We start from the raw sequence: 22,920 nt of genomic DNA on the forward strand, positions 1-22,920 counted from the left end.
GATTATACAAGTAAAGGTTTAGTTCAATCCGGCATCTTTATTATACAAGTAAAGGTTTAGTTCATGGTTTGATCATACAATTTTATACTACTAACTTATAAGTCAATACTAAAAATAGGGTCTTGATTTTTATAAGATAATATGTATTAATTATCATTACTACTCCGTACTAATTATTAGTAAGTGATGATGTCAGAACAAATCTAATGATTTCTCCAGCATTCTAAATAATGGGCTTCTATAAGTACAAATCGTATAGTTTAAACTAAACGTTCTTTTTCTTAGGCAGTTTGGTTTTGATGCAAAATTTTGTGGTTTCATAGAACAATGTATATCTATAACAACTATTTATGTGCTTCTGAATGGTTCTCCTACTCAAATTTTTTATCCTACTAGAGGTATTAGACAGGGTGATCCCCTTTCACCATATCTTTTTATTCTTTGTACGGAATTTTTGTCTAGATTGCTCTTAAATGCTGAAACTAATCACTTAATTTGAGGGGTAAAAGCAGCTAGGAATTGAAAAGGCGGGGGTCTAACAACACCACCCAATATTTCGCTTAGCAATCTGTATGGACAAATTCGAATATACTCTTAAGAGATCCAACAAGACTCAATCAATTAAAAGTATATTAACGAGTTTATATCTCTCTTATTGATTTCATTTACTCAAGCAAGAACTGCGAGTTCTAATCAAATACAAGGAATAACTTGGATGGTACCAAAGACCAATATCCAAGGATCAACCAATATCGATCAACAACCAAAGGTTGGATTTCCAATAGATTGATTCAAACGCACAATCTGTATTATTTCAATTATAAAGATAACAATATAATGCAGAAAATGAAATAACACAAACACCAAAAATTTTGTTAACGAGGAAACCGCAAATGCAGAAAACCCCCGGGACCTAGTCCAGATTGAACACATATTGTATTAAGCCGCTACAGACACTAGCCTACTCCAAGCTAACTTCAGAATGGGCTGTAGTTGAACCCCAATCAGTCTCCCACTGATCCAAGGTACAATCGTACTCCCTACGCCTCTGATCCCAGCAGGATACTGCACACTTGATTCCCTTAGCAGATCCCACCCACAACTAAGAGTTGGTACGACCCAAAATCGAAGGCTTTGACAATAAACAAATATGTCTCACACAGACAAGACTATCAAAGGATCAATCTGTCTCCCACAGATAAACCCTAAAGGTTTTGTTCCGTCTTTTGATAATAATCAAGGTGAACAGGAACCAATTGATAATCCAGTCTTATATTCCTGAAGAACAACCTAGAGTTATCAATCACCTCACAACAATCTTAATCGTATGGTAGCGAAACAAGATGTTGCGAAATCACAAACAATGAGACGAAGATGTTTGTGATTACTTTTTATATCTTGCCTATCGGAGATATCAATCTCAAGCCAATCAATCTGATTGTACTCGTACGATAGAAAATTCAAGATCAGATCACACAACTACGATAAAAGTAGTACCGGTCTGGCTTCACAATCCCAATGAAGTCTTTAAGTCGTTAACCTTGTTTTAGAAGAAGAAAACCAAAGCTTAAAGGAGAATCGACTCTAGTATGCAAACTAGTATCACACGTAAGGTGTGAGGATTAGTTTTGTACAATACTAGATGTCTCCTTTATATAGTCTTTCAAATCAGGTTTTGCCTTGGTCACAAAGAAAAAAATATCCACCGTTAGATGAAAGCCTTATTTAGATTCAAGTTAATATTTCTCAACCGTTAGATCGAAAACTTATCTTGTTACACACACTTGACAATGCACACTTCTAGGTTTGTTAACCGTACCCAAACGTATGCACTTGTTGGTTCAATAATATTTAACCAAAAGGTTATCCATATGAGCATTTCATACCAACCATGTTCTTATTCACCATAACTAGTTCAAATGACTTCAAATGAACTAGTTAGAGAGTTGTTCAATTGTAAGGAAATATTATGTACTACACAAGACACAATTGAAGCAAAGATGATTTGATTCACTTGAATCGGTTTATGAACTTTTATAGCCACGGTTTGCAAACTCCATTCCTTAGTATTTTTAAGTTTAAGTTCAGAAATCATCTTCAGATATATAACCTTCTTAAGTTCGCAGACTAGGTTCGCGGACTTAAGCAACCGGGCAGAGTTTACAAACTCCAGTATAATTTCTCGGGATGAGAAGTTTGGCAGTTCGCGGACTTTGCAAAGCCATCCTTCCGGTTTCTCTTGATCAACAAAGTTCGCAAACTTTGGTTCAAGGAATAGGACTTATACATAAATGTGCTTCCACAACAATGCTTATGTCCATCATTGGTTATGTAATCTAAACTCTCATTTCAATCATTGAAACATTCTTAGAGGACGTTATACAGTTGTTACACCATTTCTCGTCAATTTTTTTTTCAAAGTGATTGAAACATACCATGACTGTTGTCACTAGGTAAAGATAAACTTGATCGAATCGAAAAGCTTACTAACACATATTTCGGGATATAGATAGGCGAGGTGTACTCGGCTCGAAATACCAAGTGTGTATAATCCAAGTCTATATATATAGCTTACGACTTCTTGTATCAAAGAGTAGGATATATAGTAGATATACTTTTAAGTGATGGATAAGTTCAAGTCTTCACATACCTTTTTGTCGAGAAGTTCCACCAGTTCCTTGAGTAGTTCTTCTGCTTGTAGGATGAATCACCATGAAGTCCTTGAGCTCAACTACACTTTTTATCCTAGTCCGAGACTTAGCTATAATAGACTAGAAATCAAGACTTATAGTTTTGATCACTAACATTGAAAAAAATGTTTGAGATAGCAACGCATGCGAGGTTGACCGAGCAATGCTCTAACAATCTCCCCCTTTGTCAATTTTAGTGACAAAACTATCAATACATATGGAATACAAAAAAGATAAAGAAACTTTGGTAGCTTTTATTCCACATGTCTAATCTTCAACATTCCTCGAAATCTTCATCATTTCCAAGTACTCCAATGATCCCAAAGGTTGTAAGTTTAGCATCACCGTTGTTGAAGATCCGTAGCTATAACAATGAGAAACCATCGGTCTCGATCATTGTTATACAGTGTCATAGTATTATTACACAGTGTCAAAGTCCAATTATATCACAACTTCAACAATAATACTATGGTGATATGTATCCTCCCCCTTAGTCAATAATCCATCTCACATGGAAACCACTCCCCCTTACACAATGATCCGAAAACCATATGTATTTTTAGTGTGAACTACATATTAATTCTCCCCCTTTTTGTCAATAAAATTGGCAAAGGTACAAGAACGGGATCATAATGAAATTTCCGTAAGAGACATTTCATGACTAAAATAAAATACATACCATCTAATTTAGATGCAATCATATAGCCGAAGCTAATAGCGTTCATCAAGGAGTTTAAAGATACAAGATAACCCCTCTAATATTCCACAGCCGCACTCCTCTCAAGATATTACTATTAAGCACAAGTTCAAAAGAACTCTCCCCCGTTTGATGTCATTCCCGAAAGAACAACAACAACGACCTTAATTTCGAAAGAAAAGAAGAATTTTTATTGGACACTAAAAACCATGAGATTGATTTTCTATATCCAAAAACTCAATCAAATGAATCACAAGTAAACCCATGATTAATTTAGTCGGAATACGCAATCAAATTAAACACAAAAAGTGATCAACTTAATTGACTATGCTCGACATAAGAGAACTTATGGAGCATACGACTCACATAACCATTAGAAAATGAATAGAATAGTCGTTCATATACTCAACATAAGAGGAATCCTACGGAGTATGAAAACACTCAACTAGATTAATTACAAGTGAACCCATAATTAATCTAATTGGAATACACAACCAAACTAATTACAAAAGTAATCAATTTAATTGTCATTTATTTTGCTCGACATAAAAAGACTTATGGAGGAATTACTAAATAACCAAACAAGATGATTAATTTAGTTCAAAAATGCTCAACGTAAAGTACCTTACGGAACAACCAACAAAGCTAATCAAGAATTAATCAACTTGGTTGTATCGTGCTCAACATAAGACACAATACGAACCCTCACAGTAATACATAAAAACTGGATCAGGGATGATCAATACTGCGGAATACTCAAGGATTCATTCTATCTTCGATCACTATTTGCATAACGATATTAATAGACATAATCCTTGAAAACAAAACATTTTAACCTATCTTCCATCAAAGAATTGACAAAAGTCTATTCATTCTTTTACCAGTACGTGAATACCGATCACAAACGACTTTACTTTTGATAGAATATGGGACCTTCAAGTTCACGGATGCAAACATACATATCCCATAACAAATTGCAACATAACAAATCATAAAGATTAATACTGCAAAAACATCATCCTCCAAATATTTTTAGAATTTAAATACCAATAAACCTAAAAAACAAGAAGATGAAAATAATAGCTATGTGTAATCACAATTAATGTTATTCAAGCACTAGTTATTCTTCCAATTAAACCAAAAAGAAGACATACTAGGAAACAAAAAAAAGCAACAAGCTAAAGAAAACAGACTCCAGCGCAAAGACTGAACATGAACTAAGATCAAAAGGACTGTTCAGGAACCTCACGAGGCATATTGTCTTCAAGCTTGTGATCAACAGCTACCATTGCATCATCGGAGAGATGATTCTCTTTGCGAAGATCATTGATTTGATGTTTTATGAGACCAAGGTCAGAGACAACCTTTTCCAACTCATTTTTCAACTTATTAAGATCTTTTAGAGTATCAACGAGCCGTTGTTTTGCTTCCCCAAAGTATTTAAGAAAGTCATGAAAAACTTCAGCAGAAATCATATCACTCTTCTCAGCATCTTCATGAACGTAGGCAAATAAACATGAAGCATTAGGATGATCTTCATCTACAATTGTTCTTTTCCTCTTAGATTCAAAAACAATCTTTTTGTCAAGGAATCCTTTTGCAAAACCACCGTAGCAAGATGAGGAGGAAGACATTCTTGAAAACTCAAAATCCAACCTGGAGTACACGTACGTGACTTGTAACCAAGAGGTCGGATATATATTATTTGGGAAGATATTCTAGGGTTTCTTAGGACCGTTGACTCGGGCCAGAACAGGTATCCGTTCGAGTACAACATTACCCAAAACAAAAAAGCCGTAAAAACTTTTGCTACACAAAAAGGGCTCAATAAACTTCATAACTCAAAGAAGCAATTTAGAGCACTATAATAGCTAGAAACAACTTTCGAGAAGGAAAAAAAATTCTGAAGAAAAAATAAGAGACAACATCCAGACAACAAACAATACTTTGACCATAGTAAGTCTGCAAGCAATAGTTTAGCTATAGACGATAAGAACATAGCTTAACTTAACAGAAACAAAAGTCAAAAGTTTACCTAATTATTAACACATCTTACTCAAAAGGATTTTTATGAGTAAGTCCTTTGAACCTTGTGATTAATTAGCACAAGTATGAGCAACCAACTCATCAAGAGATTTGTGTTTATGATCAAGTCTCTTTTTCCTCCTAAAACTAGGGCGAGATCCCTTTTGATGTGATAAATTATCATAAAACTTACTGTCATCAAAGTACGAGACATAGTTGGAGTTCTTACCAGAAGGATTTTGACATGAGGTGGAAGACATCGTGTTGTCAATTTCTTTATATCCTTCAATTAACTCTTTTAGATTATCTCTCAACTCATCAATTTTCCTTCTTTCTCCTGAGATTTCGTTCACGTTAGGGGTAATGTTGCTTCCATAGAACATGACACGATCTTCCTTTAGATGATGTTTATTAAGATGTCTATTCTGATCTTGAGAATTCGAGGAACTCATTGAACTGAATTTCCTGGTAACATACATAGGGTAGGTACGAAAACCAATTGGTTTAGACATACGAAAGTCAGTTACACCTTTGAGAATTAAATCCAGGGTGTGTTGAAGTTGAACCAAGGAGTTTTTCTTCAACCTAGAGTTTCCCTTTCGTTTAACAGAACTCTTTGTCTCACAGACAAGACATACTTTCTGATCATCAAAATGATTTGAAAGTACGGTCTTAATATTATTGTTAGAAGATTTCTTTTCTTTATTAGATGTGCAACATCCTTGATTGATGGAGACTTTAGGCACATGTGTTTTTACTTCTGAGTACACATCACCTTTAGTAGTGTCATAAGTACTTGGCATGTCAGATTGCTTTGAACGTCCTTGAATAGAGAGCTTACTCAAGCGATGTTCAATTTCCAAGGCATCTCTTTCGAGGCTAGCCTCAAGAGTCGTGCACGAAGACTGATCTTCAGCAATACCTTTGAGTTTGCGATCTCTTATAACGCCAAGTAGAACATTGACATGGTGTTTTAATCGATTAAATCTATCAGCTTGGATTCTAGCAAGATTTAGAATAAATTTACTCTCTTCAGCTGCATACCATTCATTGATACAAAAAGTCTCTTTAGAAGGGTAATCAGAAACACACATGTCAGTGTTAGTCTATCTCTTCAGAACACAAGGTTCGTCTATATTCGAGATTGAAGAATCTTTCTCTTTAATAGAATTAGACGAGATAGAACTTTTATTTCTGGTGACGCGTTTATCAGAGATAATACTCTTTTCCATAGAGTCAGATCGCTACAAACACAGACTTTTAAGGTCTTTGAACGTGTTTGCCTGCTCGGATACCAATTGAAAAAGCGGGGGTCTAACAACACTACCCAATATTTCGCTTAGCAATCTGTATAGAAAAACTCGAATATACTTTTAAGAGAATCAACAAGACTCAATCAATTAAAAGTATATCAACGAGTTTATATCTCTCTTCTTGATTTCATTTACTCAAGCAAGAACTGCGAGTTCTAATCAAATACAAGGAATAACTTGGATGGTACCAAAGACCAATATCCAAGGATCAACCAATATCAATCAACAACCAAAGGTTAGATTTCCAATAGATTGATTCAAACGCACAACCTGTATTATTTCAATTATAAAGATAAACAATATAATGAGGAAAATGAAATAACACATACACCAGAAATTTTGTTAAAGAGGAAACCGCAAACGCAGAAAAACCCCAGGACCTAGTCCATATCGAACACACACTATATTAAGCCGCTACATGCACTATCCTACTGCAAGCTAAATTCGGACTGGACTGCAGTTGAACCCCAATCAGTCTCCCACTGATCCAAGGTACAGTTGTACTCCCTACGCCTCTGATCCCAGCAGGATACTGCGCACTTGATTCCCTTAGCTGATCTCACCCACAACTAAGAGTTGCTACGACCCAAAATTGCAGGCTTTGACAATAAAGAAATATGTCTCACACAGACAAGACTATCAAAGGATCAATATGTCTCCCACAGATAAACCCTAAAGGTTTTGTTCCGTCTTTTGATAATAATCAAGGTGAACAGGAACCAATTTATAATCCGGTCTTATATTCCCGAAGAACAGCCTAGAGTTATCAATCACCTGACAACAATCTTAATCGTATGGTAGCGAAACAAGATGTTGCGGAATCACAAACAATGAGACGAAGATGTTTGTGATTACTTTTTATATCTTGCCTATCAGGGATATCAATCTCAAGCCAATCAATCTGATTGTACTCGTACGATAGAAGATGCAAGATCAGATCACACAACTACTATAAAAGTAGTATCAGTCTGGCTTCACAATCCCAATGAAGTCTTTAAGTCGTTAACCTTGTTTTAGAAGAAGAAAACAAAAGTTTAAAGGAGAATCGACTCTAGTATGCAAACTAGTATCACACGTAAGGTGTGGGGATTAGTTTTCTAGATGTTCCTTTATATAGTCTTTCAAATCAGGGTTTTGCCTTGGTCACAAAGCAAACAATATCCACCGTTAGATGAAAACCTGATTTAGATTCAAGCTAATATTTCTCAACCGTTATATCGAAAACTTAGCTTGTTACACACACTTGACAATGCACACTTCTAGGTTTGTTAACCGTACCCCAAACATATGCACTTGTTGGTTCAATAATAGTTAACCAAAAAGTTAGCTATATGAGCATTTCATACCAACCATGTTCTTCTTCACCATAACTAGTTCAAATGACTTCAAATGAACTAGTTAGAGAGTTGTTTAATTGTAAGGAAATCTTATGTACTACACAAGACACAATTGAAAGAAAGATGATTTGATTCACTTGAATCGGTTCATGAACTTTTATAGCCATGGTTTGCAAACTGCATTCCTTAGTCTTTTTAAGTTTAAGTTCAGAAATCATCTTCAGATATATAACCTTCTTAAGTTCGCAGACTAGGTTCGCGGACTTAAGCAACCGGGCAGAGTTTACAAACTCCATCAAAATTTCTCGGGATGAGAAGTTCAGCACTTCGCGGACTGAGTTCGCTGACTTGGCAAAGTCATTCTTCCGGTTTCTCTTGATCAACAAAGTTCGTAAACTTTGGTTCAAGGAATAGGACTTATACATAAATGTGTTTCCACAACAATGCTTATGTTCGTCATTGGTTATGTAATCTAAACTCTCATTTCAATCATTGAATCATTCTTAGAGGACGTTATAGTTGTTACACCATTTCTCGTCAAAGCAATTTTCAAAGTGATTGAAACATATCATGACTTTCGTCACTAGGTAAATATAAACTTGAACGAAGCTAAAAGCTTACCAACACATATTTCGAGATATAGATAGGTGAGGTATACTCGGCTCGAAATACCAAGTGTGTATAATCCAATTCTATATATATAGCATACGACTTCTTGTCTCAAATAGTAGGATATAGAGTAGATAGACTTTTGAGTGATAGATAAGTTCAAGTTTTCATATACCTTTTTGTCTATAAGTTCCACCGGTTCCTGAGTAGTTCTTCTGCTTGTACGATGAATCGCCATGAAGTCCTTGAGATCAACTACACTTTCTATCCTAGTCCGAGACTTAGCTATAACAGACTAGAAATCAAGACTTTTAGTTTTGATCACTAACATTGACAAACATGCTTGAGATAGCAACGCATGCGAGGTTGACCGAGTAATGCTCTAACAGGAATGCTTTAGGTATTACTCATCTTATGTTTGTTGATGATATTTTAAGCTTCACTAAGGCTGATATGTACAATATAGAGGGTATTGTGAATGTTCTTGACTATTTTAGAAGTGTTTCAGGGAAGATGCTCAACCTAGACAAATCCAGTGTCTACTTTAATCATAACATTACACCAAGAACTAGAGAAATTCTAGCAAGAGAACTTAAGATGACTGAAATGAATGACATTGATAAATATCTAGGTGTGACTTTGTTAATTGGCAGGGATAAAACTAAAGCTTTTAAAGAACGCGCGATTGGGGGATATAAAAACTAATTGAGGGATATGAATTACTTCCCCCCAACCAAAGGTGTCTGCTAAGGGGTGTTTTTTGGGATGAAAATACTAAAACACCCTTAGATTAATTAAAAAATATATTATGAAAAGACTGTTATACCCTTTCTACTAAAACTTAAAATCTAAAAACCAAACAAATATCCCCCATTCTCAAATCAGTTCCGGCAAATTAGGGTTAGGGTTCCGAAAAAAAAAAAATTCTTCATCTTCTTCATCCGTTCTTCATCGACGATTAATCGTTAATTCAAAAATTTCTTCGTCGATTAACCTACCCGAATCATAACCATGCCTCCACTAAAGAAACCAAATGCCCAATCGAAGTCAAAATCTATTGCTCAACAAAAACAACAAAAGGGGCTTGCTTTGATTGCTCAAGAGCAAGAACACGAAGAACAAGAGTTATCGTATGATCAACTACTCATAAATATGGATTCTGAGAAGGTAAGTCATTTAAAACTGTTTAATTAATGTTTCAATCGATTTGTAGCTATGGGTTTAAGCCAAAATCGCGAAACCCTAATTGAAACAGTTGAGTGTCAGTATTTCCGACATTCAATTTAGTATGAATACCACACCGGAAATAAGTATCGAAATTCGATATAGGATGAAGACCACACCGGTAGTGTCTCCCGACATTTAATTTAGGTTGAATACCACGCCGGAACTTAGTTTCAGCATTCTTTTTAGGATGAAGACCACTTCGAAACCTAGTACCGGCATTGAATTGAACTTTTGCGAATATGTCGGTAGTGAGCTTCTAATAAACAGAAAACCCTAGGATTTTGTTATTTGTAACGGCATACATTTTAGGTTAGATTCCATGCCGGTGCTAGAGTTTTGGTATCCAGGAACTTCAGAAATATTATCGGCATCTTCGACATTTTTTTGTCAATGCCGGTATTAGGTCCCGACATGGGTTTTTATTTTACGTATCTGTCGGTACTGGTATTTTGTTATCCAGGAATTTCCTAAAGTGTACCGTCATCCTCGAAAATAATTTCTCAATGCCGGTATTGGTTCCCTCCATGTTCGATACTTTTTTTCGGTATGCCGATAGTGATGTGGTGTATCTATGCCAGTATTAGAAATGAAAGTTAGTTGTCTTATATTTATTTCATGCTTCTTTTGAAATAGATCTAAAACAAAGGAATTTAAAGCAAAGGAGGCTAACAAAGGAAAAGCTAAAGATGCTATCACTAAGAAAAGAAGGAAGGATGATCTTGATACTCCTCAGTTTCCGCCTCCTCGAGGGAAAACAAAAAGCGTTTGGGTGTTGATACAAGAGGGGCAATTTGGGAGAGTGGTCGTGATCGTAGTAAAATCGTTTTGGGTGCTGATACAAGAGGGGAAATTTCGGATCCCGGTGGTTATGACGGCCAAACCACACCGTACAATCCCATTCCTTTTCTTTGTCCCTTACATAGAATACAAGCTTAAAGGGGAAATTATGCTTCCTCGTACAAGTCTTGTATACCGTATTAGTCTTCTTTGTATGTACATAACCCTTTCTCTTATGGCCATCCTTCTTCTTGTATTTCCCACTTCTCCCGCAAACCATCTCAAAACGATTGTCTGAACATTGGTTATTCCTCACCAACACACACATGTTCTTAAGAGCCGTCTCTTTTGCCCAAGCAATTGCTTCCTCTGGAGATTTTATTCCCTATATAAGGACAACAATGGGATATTATAAGGTTAATTACAGGCAATCCCCACATAAAGTTCTAAAACTAGGTGAAAGTATTGTTTGGTAACATACCAGAGGCATTTTATAGTATTCAGACGTATCCAGACCAAGCGGTTTGGAATTTGTTGGATCAATGCATGTCACAATCTAAAGAATGAATGAAAAGAAAATTGAATTAGTTCCAAATAAAATTAAATTACTATGCGGGTACTAGTTCCGGCATGCTCGACGACAGTACCGCCAAAACAACCAAAGCCGGAAACATGTGACGGCATTCTCGAATAATGTTTCGGCATTCCGAAATTGCACTTGAAAAAGAGGACCTAATTTTAAACAGTACTGGCATTGTATTTTCTTGAACGTTAATGCCGGAATTCGCAATACCGGCATGCTCGATATGTAAGGTTCCAAGTCGGTATTTTGTGCCAGCTTTGTCCACAATTTATAAACCACGCCGGTATTAGGTGTCGGCGTGCTCGATAATTTATATACCACGCCGGTATTTAAGTTCAAAAATCTTAAACTCCTGGATGTTTTTCTTGTGGTACCGGCATGGTAAAGTTAGGAGTGAACCATGCCGGTTTGGATATTCCATGGAATATTCGGTGGTAGGTAAAAAGTTAACTGCGTGCCGGCATGGATTTTTTTGGTTGAAGACCATGCCGGCAATTGTTTCACAATGGGGGATATTTTTCGCCGGCATGGAAATAATATGAATACCGTACCGGTTCTGTTGGTGCCGGCGTGGTATTTATACTACGAGTATGCCGACACCAAGCTTTTTCAGAGAAAAAATGGCGGTTTCAATAAAAATAAATCAAATTTTCGACCTCTGAGCAGCATTACCTGTGTGTTGGGGATGCTTGTATGTTTAACTTGTTTACTTTCTTGGGTTGGTTCTTCAAAAAAAACTTCATGCTCCCGAAAATCATGATCCAAGGGTGTTGGTTCATCATATAATTCCAATTGTGAGTTGTTATCATTAATTGAAGATTGAAGATATGATTGTTGTTGTAGTTGAGCTAAAGATTCAGCAGCTGCAATTCTCTCCTCACAATCATCTTCCATTTCCACAAAAAAATTTCCACTCAAAAATATTTTTCCCTCATTCTACTCTCACCTCACTCACACAAATTCAAATAAAAATACACATTAATCTATCCCCAAAACACTTAAGATTTTACTAATTATTATTAATCACTAAACCTGATTAGTGATGGATAGATTAGGAATTAAGAAATAATTACATAAGGGGTGACCCAGACTTGATATTTGGATATAGTTTTTGTCATGTAGCTATATCCCCCAATCGCGCGTTCCTTTTAAACCTCTTATTCAATCTTTTGGCACTAGACTAAAATTTTGGAAAGGAAAGACAATGAATCATTCTGCTAGATCAACTATGGTTAAACATGTTTTGAATGCTTTTCCAACTTATCAAATGGGGTGCTTTAGAATTCCAAAAAATTTGATAAATCAAATGGACTCTATCCAAAAACGTTTTTGGTGGGGGCATAGTGATAACAATGGTCTTTGTTTGATAGGTTGGAATAAGCTTCATGTTCCAAAAGCTCTTGGTGGTCTTGGTTTTAGGAATCTTGAAATTTCAATACTGACTTGTTAACTAAGGTATCTTGGAAGGCCTGTAACGAGGATAAATATTTATATATGCAGATTGTTAGAGCCAAGTATGGTAAGAATGGTAATTTGCTCCACTTAGATAAGTTGAAAGATGATTGCTCTTGGCTTTGGAGGAGTATTTACTCTGGCATTGAAGTTGTGCAACAGCATTCCAAATGGATTGTTCAATATGGCACAAAAATTAAAAATTGGCTAGATAACTGGATTATTGGCCTTAATAGTCCACTTGTTCCAATTGTGGGACTTTCTAACCTTGTTTCTCTCACTTTTGTATGTGATATGTTTTATCCTGGTACTAGAATTTAGAATAACCAACTTATTGGTGCCATTTTTGATGAAGGAACTTCTAATGCCATTCTTAGTATGTATGTACCTGATACAGGTGATGATTATCTAATCTAGAAACCACATAGGAGAGGTAAGTTTTCTGTGAAAAGTGCATATAATGCACTCTGTGCTAATGATGTTAACAATGCTATACCTGGTGACTATATACCTACAGAGGTATGGAAAAAACTTTGGCAAAATAAAACTCCTCATAGAGTTCAACTTTTCATTTGGAAATGCCTAAAGGATATTGTGCCTGTTAGAGAGAAATTAGTTTTCTATAAGCCTGATATAGATTCACAATGTAGCCTATGTAGTAATAGTACTGAAACCTTAAGTCATCTTCTGGTATAATGTACTTATGCTAGATCAGTTTGGAATGCTTTAAATGTGAACATTTCAGATGTTATTCAAAATTTTAATTCACTACAGGATTGGATAATATCTTGGTTTTATTTTAACACAGATGAAGGTAATAAGATTTATGTGTGCAGTTTGATACATATGGAAAGATAGATGCAGTTGGATTTTTCAAACTGTAAAACCTAATATGCACAGTACTCTTGCTAGAATTTATAACCTTATAAAGCAATGTGATTCTGCTACTGTTTCCTCTAGTGTTTCTAGGAACAGGTGTATTCTTCCTAAAATTTGGTTTCCATCGGATACATGCTATTTAAAAATTAACATTGATGCTTCTTATGTCTATGAAACTAGAAAAGGTAGCAATGGTCTAATTGTCGTGATCATGCAGGGTATACTCTAGCAGTGAAAGGCTTTAATTTGGAGGAAGAAATGGAAGTTGAGGTTAGAGCAAAACATTTTGAATGCAAAGCCCTGATCAAAGCAGTAGAATGGATAGAAGAACATGGATTCAATAAAGTAATAATTGAAACTGACTGTGAAAATTTGGTGAACTCAATACATATGGAAGACCCTCCAGTGCATTGGTTCAATCATCATTTATTTCTTTCGGTTAGAAACAAGTTTCCAATTAATGATTTTTGGTTCTGCAAGTTAGTTAATAGGTTAAGTAATAGTGTGGCTCATGAGTTAGCAAGAAAAGCTAAAACTTGAAGCTAGTAATTTCTCTTTTATTTCGAATTTTCCTCCTGATATTGTCAAATAGATTGAGGATGATTATGTACTTTATGGGAGAAACTAATTAATAAAATCTTTCTTTTGGTATCAAAAAGAATAAAAATAAACGTGCTTTAAAGGGTGCGGTAGCGAGAGTAACTGCTTTTGTGGAATCACTTCGACATTGTAAGTTGTGACCCTTAAAACGCTACTGCTACAAACGAATTTAAGGAGAGGGCATTTTCCGGTCATGATGATCTGAATTGAAATTCATGGGGAATGAATATCTTATTAATAGTTCTACAGAAACAAAATTCAAACATTTCTACAAAATTTTATTTACATTCTTAATGGTCCCATTATCAACACGAATCAGTGCACGGTCAAAACCATTATCCCCAAATTTACCTAACCAAGACATTCCACCTTGCCTTGCCAAATATGGATCCTACTTATTCTGTCCCACAGGAAAATCCAGTATAAGTCGCCATCGGATTCAAGATTCCGGAATGCAATATAAACAGAAACCTCGACCTCACGCCTTAGCTACAGAAGACTTCCATGTACCGCCAATCAAAGTGCCAACCCTTTCTCCCATTATGGCTTTAGAGATGTTACCAGGTTTGGATAAATTGAAGACAACAACTGCAACACAAAGAATTTGTGTTACGAAGGCTCCGTTTAAATGGCTACAATGACATGCAAATATGCAGGTTTAACTTTTACACATACCAGGAATATTGTTTTCTTGACACAATGTGATAGCAGTCATGTCCATCACTGATAGATCCTTCGCTGTAACATCTTGATAGCTCAGTGTATCAAGAAGGCGAGCTTCCGGGTTCTTTTTAGGATCTTGATCATAAACTCCATCCACATTGGTGGCTTTCAAGACAACTTCTGCGTTTACTGAAATGCCAGAATTTAACTGTTATCATGCAAGATTTGATGAGCCACTAGTTTGGATATGTTGCTAAAAGATCAAGAAAAAATTGACGATCATACGAACATAAGCAATTTTAAATAGCTGACATGATCTTCCATGTTCCTTACAAACACCATTGTTGATTTTAGTGAGAGGGAATATTTTGACTCACTTTCTGCACAACGAAGGGCTGCAGCTGTATCTGTGGTGAAGAATGGATTTCCAGTTCCTGCTGCAAAGATCACGACCCTTCCTTTTTCTAAATGCCTGACAGCCCTTCTTCGGATGTATGGTTCTGCAACTTCAGACATACGGAATGCAGTTTGGACCCGTGTTGGGATGCCAATGCTTTCCATTGTTGCCTGCAGGAATATTGCATTCATAACAGTTGCCAGCATCCTACAAAGATACAATATTTTGACATGATTACAAAAGACAATGGCAAAAGTAATAGAGAAAAAACAAACGGACAGAGAAAAGATTGATGGAAAAGACTGCCGAGCGTCAAATGCTAGCCTGCTAAAGTTTCATTGATAGTTAATGCATATGGATGGCCTAGCATGTAGATTTATTTGTAATCATGGTTCATATTTAATAATTTTCAAAAAGAATTGCTGAACGTTTTCGTTTCAGCTTTTGAAGCTCAGGTGCTTCGAAAGGAACAGCTTGTCTTTATACGTAGTGCAAGCGGAAGATTTATTTCAGTTTTCATCTTAATATCAATTCACAATTTCTCACCTAAATAATACATTTGGCTGAACTGAGAGTATGCTAGAACCAGATATTCAGAATTGATAATTATTAACTTCGAAAGCAGAATCAAGTAGTCCTCACTCCACTAAGATGACAACATTTGTAGCCTAAATTTCAGAAGGCATACATATAAATATGTAGTTGGTGATACATGTCCCACCTTCAACTTGATGCTCTGGAACAGAAATTGGTTGCGAATACAACCATTTTTTTTCCATCAACCCCAAAAACCTCTGTGGGCACAAACAAAAGAGATATCATAAGAAAACTAATTGATTCGTACCCAATGTAATCAGCAGATGAGCGTTCAAGGCCACTACATCCAGCCCAAGATGCTCCACGGAAGATATTTCCCCCACCAACCACTATGGCGACCTAAAGAAGATGAGATCATCATGAGGATAATAAAGTAAACATTCAGAACATGCACTGATGATGTTTCCAATTATAGACCCACAACAGAAGGATCCAATCAAGCGATAGATGAGGGTCACAAAACAGGGTCGACCCACACATTCAATTGGGTGACTGCACTCAATGTCATAGCCATCAAGTCCAATCTCTAACCTCATCTTATCCACCCAAAAGTACGATATAATATAATCTAACAGGTCAAAAAGAGAAGCATAGGCAATGCACAAAGCAAAATCATACAAGATGATGACATTTACCTCGATACCTAGCCGTGTAACAGATGCAACTTCCCTCGCTATAGCCATTGTAACCTGTAGAAGCGTAACCAGCACTAATGAATGACCAAATAAACCAAAAGCAAGCAAATGACTAAACACATGGATTCTGCATATGTTCCCACCTTGGGATCAATATTTTGTGCTTGGTCTCCAGAAAGCGCTTCTCCACTTACTTTAAGCAGCACCCTTCGCCATTTATACGACGGCTTGGTCATAGCAGCTTCATCAGCTGTGAAACCGAATGGGGGCATCATTGACATGTGTGGCTGCCTGAATGATACAAACCAAAATCCATAGTCAAGAATTCTACTCAATTATCCCAACAGTAAAAAAACCATTCCACCAACATGAGTGAGAATACTAAACGGCAATTCAATCTTCAAAACGACACACAAACGAACAAATAGCTAGGATAAGCCAAGGCAATAGGACAAAAACACATACACAAAAAATGGCTAAACCCTAAAACCCCTACTTTGTAAAACCATTATCAATTTCACTTACTTAGAAATCTAAACAAACTTGAATTAGTAACATAATTGGCATACCTGGGACTGATTTGGTCTGAGAGTGGACCCATTTCCGACGCCGCACAGTTAAAAATAACTCTTCTGTTAGGTTTTCTCTGAGAACCCATACTCAAAACATTGTTCAATTTACCAGAAAACAAAGACGGTGAAGAAGAAGATGATGATAAATTGGTGTTAAAAGATAAAGCTGAAACTGAAGAAGAAGAAGAAATAGCCATTACTCCAATCCTATTAAAGAACAAATAAAACAGATAATTTAGGTCTTTAAGTTTCTAATAAAATTCTAGGGTTTTGTTATGAGAACTGAAATTTTTTGGTTTATGCATGAGAGAGATTTTTGTTTGTCTTGTGTTTTTTCATGGAAGGAAGATAATGTCCTTTTCTATTGAAATACTTTCAAAAGAAATATCCCAAGTGTGGGAAACCCATCTATACTTATCATAACCGTTTTATATTCCTCGAGTTACACAATTATATGATAGAACAAAATTTCTGCCGGTAAAGAAGTGTGTATCGTTCACCTCAGTTTTTTTTATCACAACAATTATATTTATCCTGACCCCGCCTTGTAACAGACATGCAGGTGAGGTGACTTTACCCCTGAGCAAAAGATGAACCGTTAAATTAGAAGCAGAGAGACTGCTTGGTTCCGACACCTGTACGTTCTTTCTTGTTACTGTACTTAATAACCTGACCAAGGTCCAGTTAATTACTATTTTATCATTCCTCTGACGCTCCCCCGCATTACTGTTCGGTTCCTCCTTTTTCTCAGCACTCCAATTTTCTCAATTTCATCGAAAAGAAGAAACACCGCTCATCATCATCATCGTCATCAGAGGTATCATCTCAATTTCCCACTCCAATGTTTCTTTTCATTTGATTTTTCAGTAATTTAAGGGGGTTTTTTTTTCTTCATTTTTGTGATATTCTGAATCGAGTTTCCGTTGTTTGTATTTTCAATTTTCTGTAGGTTAGGGAGTTCTTTGATGCATGTCTGTAGATTATCATCAAAAATATTCATCTGATTTGATCAGTAATGGTTCGTACAAGTAAGAGAGTTGCAGCAAAATCACCACCATCCTCGTCGCCGTCACTCTTTCTTAATCGAGTTTACAAAGGAATCCACAACAAGTGTTTCTCTGGTAAAAATGTGATTTCTGAGAGATTTATAGATTATAAATCATTTCCTAAATACCCAATTCTGAAATGTTTCAATGAAGAGAAATTGGTTAGTAATTTCCTTCATGTGAAAGGTCGTGCACCTCTGAATCCAGTCCGTTTGTTTTACTCTCAAATACATTCGTTTTCTGAAAAAGAACAGTCGTTTCAGACGTTTATTGAGGGGAAAATACATAAAATTACTCCTGATGTTATTGCTGATTTTCTTGGTTTGGTAAGACCTAATCAACCTGTTCCTTACCCACCTACTAGTGAGAATGATTTGGTTGTGTCAAAAGATAAGTTTAGAAAAGCTGTTTATCTGAATGAATATCGAGACGTGCCATGTGATCCGCATAGGCCAACTTGGGTTAAAATGAAGCATCTCAAACCTATCATTAATGTGTTGGTTAAGATATGTCAGTTGAATATTCTGCCTCGAGGAAGTAAGTATCAGATGACTAACTTGGAAACGGTTTACCTGTCGTTTTTACTTCTTCATGGATACCCTGTTGATCTCTCATATGTGGTTTGGCATACAATGGCTTATAATGGTCGCCCAATTGCTCGGGCTGGCTATCTTCCATACGGGATCATAGTTGGTCGTTTGTTATCTTATCTTGGTCATCCAGTTAATGCTAGCGCTCGCTGTGCCGATATCCCTGATCCATTGGATATGAAAGTGTTGGCTCGCCATCATCTTCCTTCTGATCCTAATTGTGTTGGGGAAGGACCAGACACTGAGACGCATTCTACTGCCACTTGTCACCCTCCTACTTCTTCCTCTCGTGATGAGGATGATCGTCGCCTTCTTCCCTTTTCTGTTGATCCTCCCCGAGATTCATCTGAGCAATTCGATCAACATCGTCTGTTCGAGTCTATGCAGTCCATTCAGCACACCATGGGGATTATTCTTTTTCGTTTTGAGCAGCAAAGTGAAGTGATAAATCGTATAGCTCGACAACAGGATCACCTTTCTCAGTGTCAGGATCGGTCTCATGCCCTATTGATGCAGTATATGCAGCGTGCCTACCCTGATCAGGTAATTCTATATGAGGACAAGGATGTGGTTTTACCCTTGACATCTTTTGGCATTCTTTCGTTATTGTTGATCAATGTCTACATATACAGATAACTTATTAGATTGTGCACACAATGGGTATCTGTATCACCGTGCTCTTGAATTCTACATCAAAGTTTTTGGTACTTTTGTGGCTTGATTACATTTTTATCTCTACTTATAAGTATCAAATGTATAACATGATAGATTGTGTGCACACACTGTTATTGAAAATATTTGATGTAACTTGCAGGTTATGAGTACTGGTAGGTTTTGTTGCTTAGACCTGATTAAAAAGGAAACAAAAAAGCTTCTTAGGTCCATGACACATTGTCAAAGTTTTAGTACTTGGTCAAAACTCACCATTGAGATTCTGTTATTGATCATATATACTGCTAGTATTAAAAGGAATCAAGATATCAGACTTATATGATGTTAGTTTAAACTTATGAACGTACAATTAAGAAAAAAGGTTAGACTTAGATGATAATCAATGCATTCTTCCTTTTGTCAACTTCCAAGTAGTTTAGAACTGAAATGCCTGGTGAAGAGCTCAGATAATATATTTTATGTTTAAATTCAGAATTTCATTTTATTTATTTTTTAGGATCTGTACCATTAGGTAATTGCTTTTGAATAAATGGATTATACGGATGGATTATTAATTGCTTTAATATGCAACAACAGGTAAAGCCTGTTTGCCAGAAATGTGGTGACTCAGGCTATGCTGAACTCCTAATTTATTGCCATTTGTGTCGAATTTCTGCTGAGCATCGGTATGTTGACCCGCAGCCCATCTTCCATCTATTTTGTGGTGCCCGATCTTGTATCACTCATGTTATACCTATAGGCTACAGCTTAACACGCTTATCTGAAATATATTATGCGACATTAAATGTATTTTTTTTTCCTTTTTACTTCAGTTATTGTTTAAACAAAATACCTAAGGAAGGTGACAACGAAACTATATGGACATGTGATGAATGTGAACAGACAACTGGACTTGAGTCCCAACAAGGTGTTCGAGCAACCAGTCCAATAAAAGTAACCGAAGAAAAGTCAAACAGAGGCAAGAAAAGGAAAAGGTTTTATGAATCCATGATTGTTTCACATCGATCCAGTATTGAGGTATGGTTGTTTGGTTTTATCTTTCCTTTTCTTGCTATATTATATCTGATATGTTAAAACCATGGTTTTGGGTTGCTCAGCGCGCTGACCTAATCTTTGTTAGTAGCAATACTCTTTTCTTCAATATGTTTTACTTTGGAGTTAGTGTAAGTGTTTGTCTTCAAGTATGGTGCTTATATTCAACTTGTCCAAATTGTTTCATGGCCATTATTTCTGCAGAGTTAAGGGAATGAGAGTTAAGAAAGCTAAAGGTTAGATGCAAACGAGGAGGAAAGGATTCAGGTCTGCCAGTTGAGTTGTTCACACTTCTATGGAATCTGCATGAAGCATTTTCAGGGGAGATAAAAGGATTTTTTTGACCGTGTTAAATTTAAAATTTGGTAGTAGTAAATTGAGCTTTGATCTTGGTCTGGCAGTGCAAGTACTTCGGACAAAGTCAGTCTAGGGATCTTGGTGTGTATAAATCTTTTTGCATAAACTAGTTATTTTCTTTGAAGAATGTAGCTGAGAGAAAAGTGTATTAAATGCTAGGCGAAACTGGATAGGACTACAGTGTTGCAGATATGCTATCTGATCTCGAAGTGTTTTCGTTTCTTATTCGCTCATGCATCATTTTCTGTTTGTGAAGTCAATGCCTGTTTATTTTACTTTGTTACCTGTTTCAGGTAATCTTTGATCCTTTGTTGTTGTTTTAAGAATAAGAAAACCTTACATAATCTGAATAAAGGGAACTTGACAGCACAGCAAAGCAAAAAGTAGCTACAAGCTATAGTTCATGGTAGATGCTAACTGACTCATCTGTGCCCTTTTGTTCCATTACTCCATTTGACCTCTCTAACCATTATCATAAGCTATACAGTCAAAAGAAGGAATTAGATCAAATGCAGCAAGTACTAAAAATTTTCATTACCAAAACTTCTGGACATCAAACTAAATTTTAAACTCCAATCAATGAGCCTTTGATACTATGTATGTGTCAGAGATACCCTCTTGACGAAAAACAAAACTTTCTGCGCTTCATCCTCATCTTCTTGGCAAGCCTATGTTCCTAGATCTTTACGCACTTTATCCACTTCTACCTTGGCAAGCCTATATTCCTCTTCATGTCGGGTCGACTCGTCCCATGCTTGTTTCTCTTCCTCTTGTAATTGAGAAATCTCTTGAAGCAGTTGTTCACTTGTGAATTTTAGGTATGGCCTCTTCTTTCTCTCCAATTTTCCCTTTAACATTTTCAAATCTTTATCAAGACCCGAGTATGCACCCTTCATGGCATTAATCTCACCAAATAGTAGCCTACGGTCTCTGCGACTGTCACTCTCATCGCGGATAATTCTGTAGTTAGTGATTTAAGTGATTCGTCCTTCTCGGAGACCAAATAGGCGAATACGGCTTAAGTGTCAATTGTTTTGCCCGAGGAGGCAGACGTCCAAGTGTCCAATTTAGCTCTTAATTGGAAATTTCTTGTTTGGTCCTATTGATGGTGGTTTTTAGTTTAAGGGTAAGGTTGTAAATTTTCCGTATTTAATATGTTGTCACTATGCAAAGAGACGGAGTCATGTAATAGTGATGAGTGTTCAACCCCTTCACTGGCGCATTTATTGAGCAATTCAATATATTCACATGAAATTTACCCAGAATGGTGCATGTAGCAACAATCCCAGATGTTTAGTAAATTTCGGCGCCCTGCCTATATTATTCATTAACATAAGACTCACTGAATACTTTTATGTGCTATGTTCCCCGGCTGAACCCTTAATACCGATATGACATGATAATTAATGTTCACTCGCAGCAGAGTAGCATGAATTTCCCGAAGTATCGAAGCATAAAATAACTCTACAGGAAAGCATACTGCTCTCCGGAAATAAATTTAAAGAACTCTATACAGATTTCAATCAATTTTGTGATAACTCACGAAAATATCCTAACCCAATTAACTTGCAAAATTGGAGTTTTACGCCCCGCGCAGTATATCAGACCTTGCTGGTCGAGACCAAACCTAGGCAAGCTAGGAAATTGATTCGCCATGGATAAGTAGGTTCAAAATCCCACCCAAAATTAGAAAACAAGAAATGAAGAGGAACTTTGGCAAATAGGAACAACGACGAAAGAGGCGTGGCCACGCCACATAGCCGGCCAATCCGCTCCAACAGGAACCTCCTATGGACGCTGGGCACGCTCCATGTTTCTCTTGCCGTCCCTCTTTCCCATCGATCAATCAGGTCGCTCTAAATGCGCCGCACACATATTTTAAAGTCGGGATGTGGCCGGTCAACCTCCATGTTGCTGATGCCGGCCCCGACCAATCACGTCGCTCTAAACCCGCCATACGCACACCAGAAGTGTGGCCACGCCCATGCTTGGCCGGCCCCTCTTATATTAACCAATCAGGTTTCTCTAAACTTGCCACAATGTTAAACAAGGGAAACTGCGCCAGATGGTCACAAAGCCAATTGACTTTCAAAAATCGCGTCAACATGCCAAGCGTGCCATGTTGCGCCAATAAGTTGAGCGGCATGCCAACATGCCACTCCGCCACGCC

General features: G+C 36.7%; 2 protein-coding genes and 1 pseudogene across 2 annotated transcripts; 2 read left to right on the forward strand and 1 right to left on the reverse strand.

The window, feature by feature from the left end:
* The window catches only part of LOC113291659, a 325,743-nt pseudogene that overhangs the window by 292,840 nt on the left and 9,983 nt on the right, over positions 1-22,920 (forward strand).
* On the reverse strand, positions 14,384-17,402 carry LOC113289783 (uridylate kinase-like). The gene is made up of 7 exons (XM_026539154.1): positions 17,051-17,402; positions 16,625-16,772; positions 16,482-16,535; positions 16,094-16,185; positions 15,230-15,456; positions 14,865-15,041; positions 14,384-14,777 (listed from the first exon to the last, which is right to left on the reverse strand). The coding sequence occupies exons 1-7, from the start codon at positions 17,248-17,250 to the stop codon at positions 14,668-14,670; spliced, it is 1,008 nt and encodes a 335-aa protein (XP_026394939.1). The 5' UTR covers positions 17,251-17,402; the 3' UTR covers positions 14,384-14,667.
* On the forward strand, positions 17,718-20,990 carry LOC113289782. Its single transcript, XM_026539153.1, has 5 exons — positions 17,718-17,870; positions 18,003-19,232; positions 19,938-20,026; positions 20,174-20,378; positions 20,598-20,990. The coding sequence occupies exons 2-5, from the start codon at positions 18,069-18,071 to the stop codon at positions 20,601-20,603; spliced, it is 1,464 nt and encodes a 487-aa protein (XP_026394938.1). The 5' UTR covers positions 17,718-17,870; positions 18,003-18,068; the 3' UTR covers positions 20,604-20,990.

The sequence above is a fragment of the Papaver somniferum genome, chromosome 6 (genome assembly GCF_003573695.1).
Source record: "Papaver somniferum cultivar HN1 chromosome 6, ASM357369v1, whole genome shotgun sequence".
NCBI classification, from domain to species: domain Eukaryota; kingdom Viridiplantae; phylum Streptophyta; class Magnoliopsida; order Ranunculales; family Papaveraceae; genus Papaver; species Papaver somniferum.